Genomic DNA, 15,589 nt, shown 5'->3' with positions numbered 1-15,589 from the left:
GCTCTAGTGTGCTTTACCGTAATCTCAATACATCAATCAAAATCAACACCCTGCGGGAAGAAAGACTTCTGTCTGTCTTAGGTTGAAGCATAAACAGAAAACTTGCTGCTTAATATGTTGTGCGACTTTTAAAAAGTTCATACATGGACGATTAAATAATTATAATTTCTGTCTAATCACTTATTTAAGTAAATTACTAATCGAACGTAATCAACTTTTAGCTAACAGTTTATAATTTAATATTTCAAAGACCTTAGCGGGGACAAAGAGCTCTTTACGTTCAAACATAAAGAAAAGGTTTGCTTGTTACGACATGAACCTTTAAAAAGTCTAAACGTAATTTAGTTATTAATTCTACAAACTGGAAAGGAACTAGATCGAAAGAAAACGCAGCCGATTTTTGTTTTATTCAGGGAGAATTGTTTATTTTTATTGCTTACAAATCTTGAGATATATCATATAAAGTCAAATAATTTCTTACATGGCTTTACCGCTTCTATCATGTTTAGCAACATTCAGTCATATAATCTTAAAAGTCTTCAATTCTGCCAGTTCCTTAATACAATTCATTTCAAATTGTATTTAGCTCACCAGAGGCAAAGCGGAAAAATAGGTGAAAACAGGTAGTTCGAACAGGGTTCATATCCTAGCTGCATCGCAGTTTCGTCGTTTTCTTCACATTTTTGGCTTGGTTTATTTGATTACGGCATAGCACACTACCTCAGTAAGGGCAGTGATACTTTCCTGGAGAAATGTCTAAGGAAAACTGACTCATACCCACGTTATGTATGGGGGAAAAGACGATAACGCCGATGCAGCCAGCCCGTTCGCCCAAAATTGAGTCCAGGTTAAACTACCAGCGTTCAGCGACTTTACTGCTGTACTGCTATGACCCGTTTTTCTCAACTATAAAGTGACCGGGAGCCAGGAAAGGGGTATTGTCGTGACTTGCGATGTGGCGAATTTTGGTACTTAGTTATTACTTTTGTAACAGACAGCGCCACCACTTTTTCAAGTCATTTCATCACACAGTTGCCATTCGCCAATGTAACAGCCAATTAAAAAATATTCAGAACTACCTTTCAAATTTGCATAATAAGATTTATTCTTATTAAATATTAATATATATATATATATATATATATATTGTCTGTTTTGCAAAATATTTATTTCTTGTGCTGTGTTTTATATTACGGATAAGAAAATTTTCAGTGTACGAAAATACAAGTGTGAATTTTTTTTATTAAATTAGCTGGTTTAAGTATTTCACTGAATTATTTGGTATTAATATAACTGAAAGTGAGCTCCTAAATGTGATGGATATAGATAATATCAAGAACTTTACGCATATAGTGAATGAAACACACCCAATTTTGTACTGCTATATTTACTTGTCAAAATCTATTTCAAACGATTTGTTGTAAGCACAGCATTAAAAAGTCTGATATGTAGACCACGACTTCCCTTGCGCGGAATATTAAATTATACGCACATTTTTTTTCTGCATTTCATTGAAACTTATTTCCTCTCTCATTAGAGATAGTTTTCTCTTTCAATTAATTCAATTCTCACTTTGCGACAAGACAAAAATACATAAAACCTCAAAATAGCTTTATTAAAAATTGCAAAATATAGAGACTTGAAACACCAAATACAATTAAAACAATTAAAAAAAACAATTTTTACAATTAAAATTATTGTTTCTACGCAAAAACAAGTAGTTATGCCAGCGACAAGAAGGCAGATTTTTCGGTGCACAAAACTTTTACTTTGGGTCCCACTTGGCAAAAAGACACTAAAAGTGCAGAAACTGAATTCACTATTTCACTAAGTTTCAAATGCAAACAAATATGGCAGCTATAGTAAAAAAAAATTAGGCTTAGCCGCACTTAAAAAACTTTTAAATAGCTAATAATTCTACAACTATTGCATGCAGATTAACTAAAGGCATAAGAACTTTAACTGGGAGATAAGAACAACATAATTCAATCATTTTTAAAGCAAAACATGCACAATTTACCAATATATAAAAATTATTTTTAAAAAAAACTGAGCTCACGCAGCTGAGTTACAAAGTGGATATATTTGCTTATTTATACACTTTTGGTGCAGCCGAATCCAACCAAAAAGGTAGGTGCACAACTACATGTTATATCATATACAAAATTTCAACGTTTTGAGTCTACTCGTTTTTGATTTATGCGAGCTACATACTTACATACGTACATCTAGACATCACAAAAAAATCTGTCCTGAATCCATTTTAAATCCTTTTTGCAAACCGTTTTGGGAAAAAGAGTCCTTTATTTTGTTCTTACCTACAGATGTCATGCAAAAACATCGTTCATTGTATCTGATAGCAGTTAATATATGGGTATTTTCATTGAAATATGATACCCGAAAATTTTCATGGCTGCGACACTTCTTACAAAAGTACAACTTACTTCGTTTGATTTACTTACAACTTACTTCGTTCACTGTCTGTCTCATTATTTACAACTTACTTCGTACAAGGAAGTAAAAAAGTGAGTTCTCAAATATCAGTAAATAATTAATTTTATTCCTTTTGTTCTTTCATATTATAATAGTTTATCATTTATCAGTACAAAAACTGAGGTAATTAAAAAATTAACTTTTTAGATATTTTTAGTATTTTTTCATTAACGTTATAAGGTATTTTCTCCCTCCTTTCTGCATGCCTTTGTGGTGTAACCGTAGCACACTCGGCGCGTATTCGAGAGGTGCAGGTTCAAGTTCCGGCGACTCCTTTGCACATTTTTCACAGCTCCTTTAAAATAACCTAATGACTCTACAGTGGCGCTCGAACTAAAATGTTGTGAACGATGATTCTTCACAACCAGGATTTAACGATCGGGTTTCCTAATTTCCATTTGCCCTTTAAAAGGGATAATGTATTTTCTCTCTCCTTCCAGTATGCCTTTGTGGTGTGACGGTTAGCACACTAGGCGCGTATTCGAGAGGTTCAGGTTCGAGTCCTGGCAAAAGGCATTGCTCATTTTCAAAAATACCTCTCGGCGTATTATAAAAAAATAACCTAATAGATTCTAAAACGTAATTAATGAAAATCATTTCAACCCAAAATAGGATTTGCGTTAGTTAATTTTAGTTAAGAATAGTGGCTCCCCACTATTCTGAATATTATTGGAATAATTTAAAGATTAAATCCGATAGTATCTTAAGATGGTTTTGCAATCAGAAAACAAACTCATATTGATTCATCCTTATTTTCTTTACAAATGCCGAATATCTGTTTGCAAGTCTAATCTGTTTTCAAATCAAATGCCGAATATCTGTTTTCTATTTGAACTTGATCAAATAGTGTGTTAGTGTTTAATTCAAAAGATAATATTATGCATTGATTAACATTTCCTCTAACTTCTTTTTAACTAAGGTTGCCTATGAGCAACCCCTTTAATTCTGACTCGCAGCTTTTATTTTTAGGTCAGGATATGAATGTAATGTTAAGGCCAGGATATGAACGTCGGAAGGTTAAGGATATGAACCTTTAAACAATAGGATTTCTTTTGAAGCACAGCGGCATGACAATGATCAATAATCTTAGCATCACTAAGAATAATTTTCTGGGTTCTCATACTGAAATTTTCCCAGAGTATTAAAAGTTGTAAATGAAAACGTAAGCATATTATAAAGGAAAATGTAGCCGAAAAATGCTGTGACTGCTATTTAACTCTAAAGAGGGGTTATCAAAGAGAAAATGAGAATTAATATTGATTAAAATTGCATTTTAGGTAATTATTACTGATTATAATAGACTGCAATGTTTGAATATGAATTCTTTGAATATTTTTTTAAAAAATTATGATTGCGAAAATAGAAAAATAGTTTCTTGGATTGATTCCTTTCTCACAGAAGCCAGATGAATTCTGTTTTACTTAATGAAAACTAAAATTTATTTGCATATTAATCTGTCCTCTATGAGCACTTTATTTCAGTGATCTCTATTAATCTGCCATTTGTTTTTCTTAATTTAAATGCTTCAAGAATAATTAGAAAAGGACCTAATTCTCTTCTTGCCTTTAAATTCTTCATTTGTAAAACTGCATTTTCAGCTATAATCATGTGAAATAATTCTCTAAATATAATTCAGTGCAGAAAAAATAAGATATATAAACAGCTTGCAAATGGGATCACCACTTAGATTCTGTTTTAGAAATATGATGAAGCTTACGAAAAATCTAGGAAGCGAAGTAATTCCGTACAATATTTTATAATTTTTTATCAATGATCAACCTGTAAATATAATTTATCGACATGCAAATATAATTTAATAATTTAATGTGTACGTATATGTTACCGTGAAACACCGAAATTGGAGAATATCGACTTTCACCGGAGAATGACAACATTTACCACATACATCGGTGAAAGATCGAATATTGCATTACATTCTTGTACATTCGGACCCTCACCGGTGTTATGTCGACAATCACAGATATGCTCTGGTGTAGGTCGAAAAGAGAGTTCATAAGAAGTCATAATAGTTTAAGTTGTTGCAATAAATAAGATTTGAGTCACATAATTTAGTAAGCTTTTTATTACTATTATTTTATTTTCTCATTTAGAACGCACTGTATAATTAAGTAAGTTTTTAACTTCTATTATTTTCCTTTCTCATTTTTAATGTACTGTGTGTTTTAAGTTCTTATTTTAAGTCTCAAGTGCTTTTTTTCGTGACTGAATTACGGAGAAGAAATATATTCTTATATGTTCAACATTCACCGGTGAAAGTCGACATTCTCCAGATTTCGGTATTTCACCATAACATATGTTCTACATGTAAATATTATAATATATATATGCATGTATATGTGAGGAGAAGGTTCATTAGCGTCTGAGTGGTAAAGCCGCTAAACAGTGATAGTTCGGTCCGGAGTTCGCATTCCAGTGAACGGAATGGCTGTATGGGCGTTTACGCTCCCCGGGGAAAGCGATTAGAAATACGATTTGTATGCGATTGAAATGCGATATTAATGTGCAAAATTGATATAATTTTGAATATTTGTTTCACCTGTTCAATCGTGCTTTCCCAGTGCTCGGGTACCTTGGCAAGGTCGGGGGCTCCCTCTCCAAGGAGGGTCGAAAGCCTGAGCAAAAGTGCCTACTACTTACTGACTTGGTGTGAACCCCAGGGTACCAGGTCGGTCTACAGACCCAGTGCATCTTATTTAGTTAAGCGTTGAATAACTCTACCTACATCAAAATGAGTTCTAAAGACATTCTCAAAGAAGGACAGGCATATATTGCCACCTTAGAGACAATATTGACAAATAAAGCTTCTGGCATAAACAAGGCAGTAGCCGCTGATATTCGACATCAATTTCAATTGATGTTCAACCTTCTAACTGAACAGTGTGTCGAGATGGCACACATGGAAGGACAAATTCATCAAACGCCAAACATTAAAGACTCTTATGCGGACGTACTTAAACGTCCAGCTCGTGACCGATCCAAAACATGGAGAAAACCAGATAAACAACATGTCACTATTTTATACCTCACAAATGAAGGGGATAAACCAGACAACATCAGAAAGAAGCTCTTAAAAACTATTGATCCCACAAAGCTCCACATTGGAGTGAAAAGACTTAAAAATGAGGCAAAAGGTGGTCTCTTAATAGAGACCAATAAAGCGGAAGACATAGAGACGCTAGAAAATGAAATAAATACTGTACCAGAACTTAAAAAGGACCTACAAATTGTTCGTCCTACACGTAGGCTTCCTAAAATTATAATATATGATATTCCAAGGGACTTGACTAAGGAAGAACTTAAGGAAGCCATTTTAGCCCAAAACGAAGGCATCGATGGTGATGGCCTACAGGTTAAATTTCCTATCAAGCATAAGAACGGAAATCATTGGGTTTGTGAAACCTCACCGGAGGTTTTCAAACACTTACTAAGTTACGCAAACTGTGCGTTAATTGAGAACGTTTCAATTTAAGAGAATACATCAGACCAACGCAGTGTTTTAAATGCTGCCAATACCGACATATTTCTAAACAATGCCAAACAGAAGAGGCATGTGGACATTGTGGAGAAGTGGGACATTCCCACAAAAATTGTGACAATAACTACCAAAGATGTATTCATTGTGCAGAAAGAAATGCGAATAGTGATAAGCACCTTGACGAGCAGCACTCAAGTTTCTCAAAAGACTGTCCTAGCAGACAGCTAGAAATTGAAGATCTTCGAAGAAAAATCAATTATGGCTAGAGAACTTATTCAAAATATAAAAGCGTTGCAAATTAATTTAGCGAGATCACATGTCGCAACAGCACAACTAAAGACTTGTATCTTTGAATACGACTTGATTTTTATTCAAGAACCATACTGTATCAATGACAAGCCGTCTGGCTTTCCGACTCAAACATTTTTTCTCCAAATGACCACCCCAAAACAGCCACAGTGGTGGTTAACCCACGACTTACGGTTCTGAATACTTACGCTTCTTCTACTTTAAATGTTATTACATTAAAGATTGAACATAGGACAATAACCATTTTTAACTGTTATACTCAACCTATAACGGACTTAACAGATTTAACTACTCTGTTAAACTTAGCTGAACGTTACTTTGACGATCAACATGATCTTCTTCTCCTTGGCGACTTAAACGCGAAAAGTGTGCTCTGGGGCTCCCCCTTCAAGGATCCCAGAAAACGCACACTTAGAGAATTCTTAACAATGCATAGACTGGCTGTTGAAAACGATCCGGATGGTCCCCCTACCTACAACTGCACAAGGGGAAAGAGCTGGATTGATATTACAGCTTCCAGATCAATCTCTTCCACGTCTTTCATTCATAATTGGAAAGTTATGGACTGTATCACTTTAAGTGATCATTGTTATATCTCTTTTGAAATTACGTATCAACATTCTAGCTCAACTCAAAGAGTCAAATATAAACTTACATGGATTGGCTCTTACTGAAGGCAAAAATTGGTCACTTTTTTGGTTCAATGGAATCTTACTTGCCTAAAGATACAGTTGATCTTAATCAACTTATAATTAAGTGGACTCAGAAAATACAGGAATACTGTGACTTGGCAACCCACGCCAAGGGAAAATATGTTAAAACTCAACACAAAGGTGTCCCTTGGTGGACCCCGGAACTCTCAATATTACGAAAAAGAATCCTCGCTTTGAGAAAGCGTTATCACAAATGTATTCATGATGACGAACTAAGGGCACACTATAAGCAAGTCTATGAAAAAGACCTTGCTCTCTATAAAAGAAAGCTTATGCAAGCCAAAAGAACAACCTGGAAAAGATATCTGGAGCGTCTAAGTCCTAGTTCACCCTTCGGGGTACACTATGACATTGCTAAGGGGACTATGCAATCCCCTCTACAATTAAAAGCGTTACTCAAACCAGATAAAACCAAGACTTCCACAACAGAAGAAACTATACGTTTCCTAATGGATTACCACTTTCCTAAAGATATAATCAGCGAAGACACGGAGTTTCATACGACAATTCGTAACAACTTAAGGAATCCATATAATTCAATAAATGATGTTCCGTTTACGATTCCAGAAGTGGAAAATGCTATCAAATCCCTCAATCCAGGCAAAGCACCTGGAATGGACAATATACCTAAAGAAATTATAGCTGAAGTTTTCTATGCTAACCCACAATTACAAGTAGCGTTACTTAATGAACTCTTCCGTCGAGGAATATTTCCTAACTGCTGGAAGACAGCGAAATTAGTATTATTCTCAAAAGAAGGAAAAAGTGGTGAGCTTCCTGATGCTTACCGCCCTATTTGCTTGCTTAACGCATGGAGTAAAGTCTATGATAAATTAATCACTAACAGATTGACTTATTTCTTAGTATCGAATTCCAAATTAAGTGAACAACAATATGGCTTCACGGCGGGAAAATGCTCAGCAGATGCCATCAAGGACATAGTCTCACAAATAGAAGCAAACCGACGTAATAATAATTACACCAATGTTATCTCTTTGGATATCAAGAGTGCATTCAACAATATTTGGTGGCCGTTCCTACTACAGGAACTCCGCAATCTGGGATGTCCTCTAAATATTTATAAAGTTATTGAAAGTTTATTGGATAATAGACATATAATCTATGAAATAAATAATGTTCAATACTCCATAAAACAAGAAAAAGGATGTGTACAAGGATCCAACTCTGGGCCACTATTCTGGAATATAGTAATGAATATAGCTTTAAAACTCGAATTTGAAGATGGAATCCACATCCAAGCTTATGCGGACGACGTTTCACTCCTAGTAACAGGATCTATGCATATGCAAATTCAAACCAAGGCAAAGTTGGCGCTTCAAAAACTATCAGAATGGGCACTCAAGTGCAAACTTCAATTCTCTCCCGAAAAGTCAAAGTCTATGTTTATAGCAATCAAAAAGCGTGGTGCAGCCTATTCAGCACCGACAATAAAGATGAACGATCATACCATTAAGCAACAAAAATCCATTCAATATCTTGGAATAGTCATAGATGAATGCCTTACCTGGCTACCTCATCTAGATTATATTAAATCTAAAGTTTGTAAAATAATGAACAATCTTCTTAGATTACTTGGGATGCCCAAACCAGTTCTGAAAGAACTTTATAAACGTGCAATAGAGCGTACCATAGTATACGCATGTCCTGCCTGGTGATACCCACCTACGGTAAAAATGCGAAACAAAACAAACTCTATACAACGCATAGCACTTCTTGCAATGACCAAAAGCTATAAGACTGCCCCTACTGCAGCTCTTCAAGTGATTGCTGGAATTATGCCGCTTGATCTTAAATTGGACATGGAAAGCATCATCCAACGTACCAAACGAGGATGGACTGATTTTAAATATGAGGACTTAGAACTTTCACGGGATCAGATTGAATTCCCAGTACCTAAATGGCATTCTCATCCAGCTCATATTCAAGTCTTCGGATGGGACAACAAGCCTCCAATCAATAAAGGTTTAGAAATTTATACAGACGGTTCAAAAAGTGAAGACGGCACTGGAGCTGGCTTCTGTTCCTTCATGAATGGAGTTTGTCACGATCAATTTATGTTTAAACTGGATAAGACTAGTACAGTATATCAAGCTGAAACTTTAGCATTAAAGTCGGCATTACTATGGTTAAAATCACACCCCAGTCCTGCGCATATATATTCGGATAGCCAGGCTGTTTTAAAGTCTATCCATAAATACAATATCTATAATCAGAACATTATCGCCATAAAGAAATTACTGGCTTTTACAAAAGCAAAGCTTCATTGGATAAGAGGACACCAAGGCACTGCCGGCAATGAAAAAGCCGACGAGCTAGCCAAACAAGGGATTTACTCGAACACGTACCTAGACTGCAAGATCCCTATGAGTAATAGCATCAGGACGCCAAAGATGAAAGCTCTCGATCTATGGCAAAGACAATGGAACGATGAAGAAACAGGACGACATACGTTCACACTTCTACAAAATGTTTCGGAGAAACGGCATTTCAGTGATTTTTTTTAAATCAAGTTATCACTAATCACGGAGCCTTTCCGATTTATATTAACAGATTCAAACTAAAGGAATCTACATGCAAGTGTCAATGTGGTAGTGAATCCGCAGATGCACTTCATATGATTATAGACTGTTCCAGTGTATCAACAAAACGTAGAGAAATTTTCAAACAAAATATAACTTTAGAAACTCTAAAACAACTAATTAAGAACGACAAGGGACGATCTTTGTTATCAAGTTTTATGGAATACATATACCATAATGAATCAGATCTGTACTTATAAATTGATTGTATTATATAATATTATTGTACTTATATTGGAATACTCATATCACAATGAATTAGATCTGTACTTGTAAATTCAATCGTATCATGTAATATCTTTGTACTTTTATTTGCCATGTTATTAATCATTTAATTATTGTAATACTTAATATTGATCCTTTACTTTGTTCTTCCTATCATTCTATGTTGCATTGTATAACTCAATTTATGTTCAAAAAATAATTTGTTTTGTAAATATAAAAACATGCTATGTAATGTATTTTTTCAATAAAGACGTTGGCGAGGCCAACACATCTCCTAGTCAGAAGACCTCAAAATTCTAACTAGGTCTTTCAAAAATTCTAATTGGCATTATTTGATCTTTGAGCTCTTGCTCCAAAATTGAAAATTTCCTTAGCCTATTGGCTCTGGTGATACTTCTGCTTAAGAAGTGCGGACCAGACAATCCATTTTCATGTTGTATGGGCGTTTACGTGGTTTTCCCCATGTATAACGCATATACGATCCAGTTTTGCTTAGAAAGTCCTCTACAGAGGCATCCTTACCCTTAGGCAGATAGCCGTCGAGTGCTTTGCTATATTTAAATAAACCACAACAAACCATATAAGTAATTTAAAAATCGCTTTATTTTATATATATATGCTTATAAAATGTATATATATATGTGTGTGTATGTGTAATTAAAAATTTTCTAATTGCTTCAGAACCTAACATTTATATTGATATTATATACATATACATACATTAATGAACATTGTATATTTAAGATTTTTTTCTTTGATATTTTATACCTGGTAGAGACATTAGGTATTTTTTTCCGGAATCAGGCAAAATGAAAATTAACAGAGCCTTCGCCGGGAATCGAACCACGGACCTCTGACAATACCGGCTCAGCATGCAGAACCACTACACCACGAAGGGATGCTAGGAAGGCGGGAGAAATACCTTATAATCTTGTTCTTTATTTTGTTGCATTTATTTATGCCTATATACATACATATAAAAAAAAACATAATAATAGGCTAAAAATTAAAAGCAAAATTTTTAAACCCGTCCTGCACTATAGATATGTGTGTATTGGACGGCAGAATTTAGGGAAGTTGAAATTTTTGGAATTTGGGAAAGCACCGAGTGTCAAAATTAAAGGATGAGAAGTATTTATGATTTAGGGAAAGCACTGGGATCCAAAGTTTAGGCATGGTTAAAATTTAGAACTTACAAAAGCGCTTTGCAGCAGAATTTAGGACCTGTAGAGGCGATACCAGGCGGTTTCAAGCGCCAGCCCTAGATAAAGCCTTAAGTATATATGTGGGAGTTTATTTATTCAGGACTCATATTAGTTTGAAGCATGTGCAAGAAATAAATGTAGGTATAGTAAAAAACTAAACTATTACAATTCAGGCTTAATTCAGAACGCTATAGGAGCAAGACAAAATTTAGCGAAACCACTTGGGTTTCGTTGCCAATCTTGTGATACATAGCCAATAACGTGTAACACACGCTATTAAGTTAGGCTAAAATTATCATTACTGATTCTAAGGCATTTTAAATTAATGTAGCAGACTGCGCTGCTCCCTGACCTTCTAATTTGACCCAGTTTATTAATTTTCGCAGACTGTTATTATTACAGAAATTTTATAAAAACTAAGCTTGAACTTTCGATTATGTCGAAAAGAGTTTCCAATTCTGGAGTTACAAAAGGGATCTACAAAGCGAAACCATGTTTAGAAGTCCATTAAACAAAATGTGGAATTGCTGCAAAAAATGCATACAGGCATATTCGTCTTAAAATTATGTGAGGAGTATGGCATTGGAAAGTCCACTGTATATGACACAAGAAAAAAGAAAAAGGAACTTTTTGAATTTTTTGTGGGAGCATCTTAAACAACTTGCATTGAACGAAATGTTTAATAAAGTAAACAAATATTAAGCTTTCTTTTGTAAATTTTGATACCCTTTAGATCATAATTGTTCTTTATTTCATAAATTACAATTTCATAATTTTAATTGTATAATTTCTGCATGCCATCTTACCAGATTTAAATTGATGATCTATTATTAGGGGGACCAAAAAGTAATGTCGTTTCTACGCATGTCGACAACAACGATAGACAACAACATGCTAAGGGCAGAAGTGGACGCAAATCAATGTCAAACAATCGAGGAACTGTCAAACACTCTTAACCAACCTTGGTCGACCAAAAACATTTAAAGCAGAATGGAAAAATAAGCAAAGCAGGTGTTTGAGTCCCCCATAATCTGTCCGAAGAGAACAAAGCCAACCTATCCATCACACGCAATGTATTGCTTCAACGGCACCATACAGAACCATTTTTTGATCGCTTGATTAGTGGAGACAGAAAAATAAGTCCTATATGATAATCCAAAACTCAAAAGGCAGTTTTAATAGGGGTTACAAAGGGTTTACATCCCGAAAAGGCACTTCTGGGTATTTGGTGGAGTATTCGTGGAATTGTTCATTTTGAATTGCTGAAATCTGGAAAAACTGTTAATGTAGACCTTTATTCTGAACAATTGGATCTAGTGAACCAATCTTTAATTGGAAAATATCCGGCGATTGTCAACGGAAAAGGCGTCATTCTGCAACACGACTGTGCAAGACGAACACTGGAAAAACATAATGAATTGGGGTGGGAGGTACTGCCTCACCCACCATATTCGCCCGATATCGCACCCTCGGATTTCCATTTATTCCAATCCCTACAACATTTTCTTAGTAACAAAAAATTTCAAAATTTTGATGATGTCCAAAATGCCATCTTGAGATATTTTACTCAAAAACCAATTGATTTTTATTGATCTGGGATTGAAATCTGCATACTAGATGGCAAAAGGTTGCTGATAACGAGGGTGATTATATTATTGCTTAAAAAAAAAAACTTGTTACAAATTTATTTGTTTGAATTTAATGTAAGAAAGCAACATTACTTTACAGCCCCCCACAGGATTTGGAAATATCCCAAATCCGGAATCGGCTAGTGCGGATTTCGAACTTTGTACTGTATTTATTAATACTATATGAAGAGATACTTTTTTAAATTATAAAAAATATTGCTTAAATTTTTAATGCATTTTATTCTCACTTTTTTGAAGTGTTTGTAAGAGTAAATTTTTAATTTTGCAATGTTATTGTCTGTTATTTTACTTCAATATTTATAATTAAATTTTATATACAACAAAATTTATTTTGTAGATTTCAAAATTGTGCATCATATACATATTTAATACTTCTAAATATGTCAAACAATACATAAAAAGTATTATAAATTAAACATGCTTATCTTCTACTACAGAAATGTTTAACAGCAACAAAATTTAATTATAAGATTTTTCTTTTCTTTCATGTTTGCAGCAAATGCAAGAAATAAAAATAATTCTGAAGATGTTTTTTATGTTGAAAGGTATCTAGTGGCATTAACTGCATAAGATACTTTTAAGCAAGTTGTAGCTTATATTTAAAAGAGTCGCTGATATTATCATCCAAGACTCATATTTTCAAACTACAGTAAATTTTTTTATAAACATGAGGTTTAGAATAATCACTTTCCTAAAAATCAAATAATGACACAAACATCAAGTTCTTAGGAGCCTGAATTAATCAGAATCACAGAAATTCAGTGGTTATGTAGAAATTATCCACAGCAGGACAACTCAGAAAGTTCTGGGGACAAGTAAAACATGCACCAAAAATTTTGGAATCATTTGCCATGATCTTTATTAAATAAATTTAAGATGATTTCTGAAAATAAAAATTCAACTTTTTTTAAAATTAAATACTGGAAAGCACTTTCCTGTTTTCTCACATGTGCTTAAAATTCTAATTTAGAATGCAGTTGTCAAGAACTGAATTTATTTCCTATGAAAAAATATTTCATTTTCAGATTAGATATAAAAGAATTTTTTTACCTCAGTAGTACATAGAGACTTCAAACTGCAAAATGTCCTGCAAAAAAGAAATAAAAATGCATTTCAATAGTCAGTACATAACAGAATATGCTATACAATATTTACATATAAGTTGCTTCAAAGGACTAAACTGGGAAGTAAATTTCTTCTGAAATTTCAGATGAATATGAAGAAGGTATACAATAAATAATTATGAAACTAAATTGAAGACCTTTAACTAAGAATTTAAACATGCTGCTAATTAATGTATACAGAATCATAGCCTTTAGTGCAGTAATAAGGAATAGCAAATGTAATAAAAAGTAACTCTTTAATCAACACTAAGAAAACTGCTGAAACTGAACATAAAACACTAAGTTAATAATTTCAGAAACAGTTACAAAAAAATAATTGTTTAAAATCTTTACATATAACAACATAACACTGTTGGGCATAATAACAATTCAGCCTTTTAGGGCATAGTACATGCAGCAGAAAAGGTTTGAGATGGCACACAATTTGCTCTCAGTTCAGTTTTATATCCCTTTGGCCAGTGAAGGCAAACTCATTAGTCAACAGAGTCAATTATCAACAGTTCAGCACTGTATTTATTAATACTTGTATTCTCTTTTCAAGTATCTTCTTCCATTCATTCTCTGCATATGTCCAAACCATCTTATACCTTTCTCAACACTACATCTTTTTTCGCTCCACAACACTCCCTAAAATTAACTCAATATTTCAGTTTTTAAGTCTTAGTTAAACTATATATATATGTCGAATAAAACTTGATATTATACTTAATAACGATACTATTTTATTGATAAAAGAGAATTGCAATATATTGAAAAACTTGAATCGCAATAATGACTAACAAAACACTAATGTAAACAATGGCCTTGCATCTTCTTGAAAAGTTTGCATTTTGTATGTTGTTTTTCATTTTAAGCCTTATTACAAGTTTTCATGAATAAGATGACTTCTCTATTTAATCTTGACAAAAAGTTCATGCTTGAAAATTATTGATCGTATGAATATGTAGACTCGAATAAGAAAAACATCAAACGTTAGTTTTTTAAGCTGATTACATGAGTCGGGAATAATATTATTCCACATGTTTTCCTTCTCCAGATTACTTGTGCTGTGAACTAAGCACACATTTATTTTTCTCCAATGTTTCTACATCAGCACTTAAAATGTTCAAATTTCAAGTTTCATATTTTTTTTTTTTTTTTTAAATTCAGCAATTGATTTCAGAGTTGCCAATGTGAATATTAAACAGAGAAATGCAATTCCGTTGCACTAGTATTAAGAGGTTTTTTAACAAAGGCTAATGTTGCTTTGCTGATTCAGAATTCCTGAAACCTGCTGAGAAAAACTTCTGTCATAAAACTGTTGTTTTGAAATGGCAAATGTCAATATTAGATCTATTTTCTTGAGAATGTTTCAACAGGCTTGGAAAGTGAACCAAAGTTTCTGTTTCAAAAATCTTGAGCAGAAAGAGATAATTTGCTTTCAAATGAAATAACTTCTTCCAACATCAGAAAAATTGTGTTTCCTCTTCCCTATAGGAGGTTCGAATCCCGCGAACGGGCTGGCTGCATGGGCGTTTTCGTGGTTTTCCCCATGTGCAACGTGTTAAAAACGAGCCAGTTTCCCTTAGAAAGTCCTCCACGAAGGCATCCCTCCTCTTAGGCAGATAGCCCTCGAGGCTTTGCCATAATCACACACACACACACACACCTCTTCCCTATAGTTTTTTGATTAAGCTGATTTAGATGAGATGTAACGTCTACCATAAAATAAAATTTTTGGATCTACTGATCATTCATTAGTTCTGGATTATAAACACTCATTTCAAGGAGTAATG

General features: G+C 33.8%; 1 protein-coding gene and 1 long non-coding RNA gene across 11 annotated transcripts in view; one reads left to right on the top strand and one right to left on the bottom strand.

The window, feature by feature from the left end:
- LOC146995803 (uncharacterized) overlaps positions 1-15,589 on the bottom strand; it is a 227,097-nt gene that overhangs the window by 198,146 nt on the left and 13,362 nt on the right. For 6 of the 7 annotated variants that reach the window (XR_015042553.1, XR_015042552.1, XM_085821813.1 and 3 more), the window contains one exon: positions 13,741-13,777. The exons of the other annotated variant lie outside the window; for it this stretch is intronic. Coding sequence is in view for 4 of the 6 variants with exons in the window: in XM_085821813.1 (XP_085677939.1) it covers positions 13,741-13,777 (37 nt within the window). In the remaining 2 variants the exon portion in view is untranslated. The remainder of the gene's footprint in view (positions 1-13,740; positions 13,778-15,589) is intronic. 7 annotated transcript variants of the gene reach the window in all.
- The window catches only part of LOC146995804 (uncharacterized), a 98,188-nt gene that overhangs the window by 79,468 nt on the left and 3,131 nt on the right, over positions 1-15,589 (top strand). Inside the window, exon 4 of one of the 4 annotated variants that reach the window (XR_015042558.1) lies at positions 11,876-13,015. The exons of the other annotated variants lie outside the window; for them this stretch is intronic. This is a non-coding gene — a long non-coding RNA (uncharacterized LOC146995804). Of the gene's footprint in view, positions 1-11,875; positions 13,016-15,589 lie in introns of those variants that run through there. 4 annotated transcript variants of the gene reach the window in all.

Source organism: Stegodyphus dumicola, chromosome 8, assembly GCF_044657685.1.
Source record: "Stegodyphus dumicola isolate Sdum_Otavi_A_Nest chromosome 8, ASM4465768v1".
NCBI classification, from domain to species: Eukaryota; Metazoa; Arthropoda; class Arachnida; order Araneae; family Eresidae; genus Stegodyphus; species Stegodyphus dumicola.
Note: the sequence above shows the minus strand (reverse complement) of the source record. Positions and strands in the feature narration are given on the sequence as shown.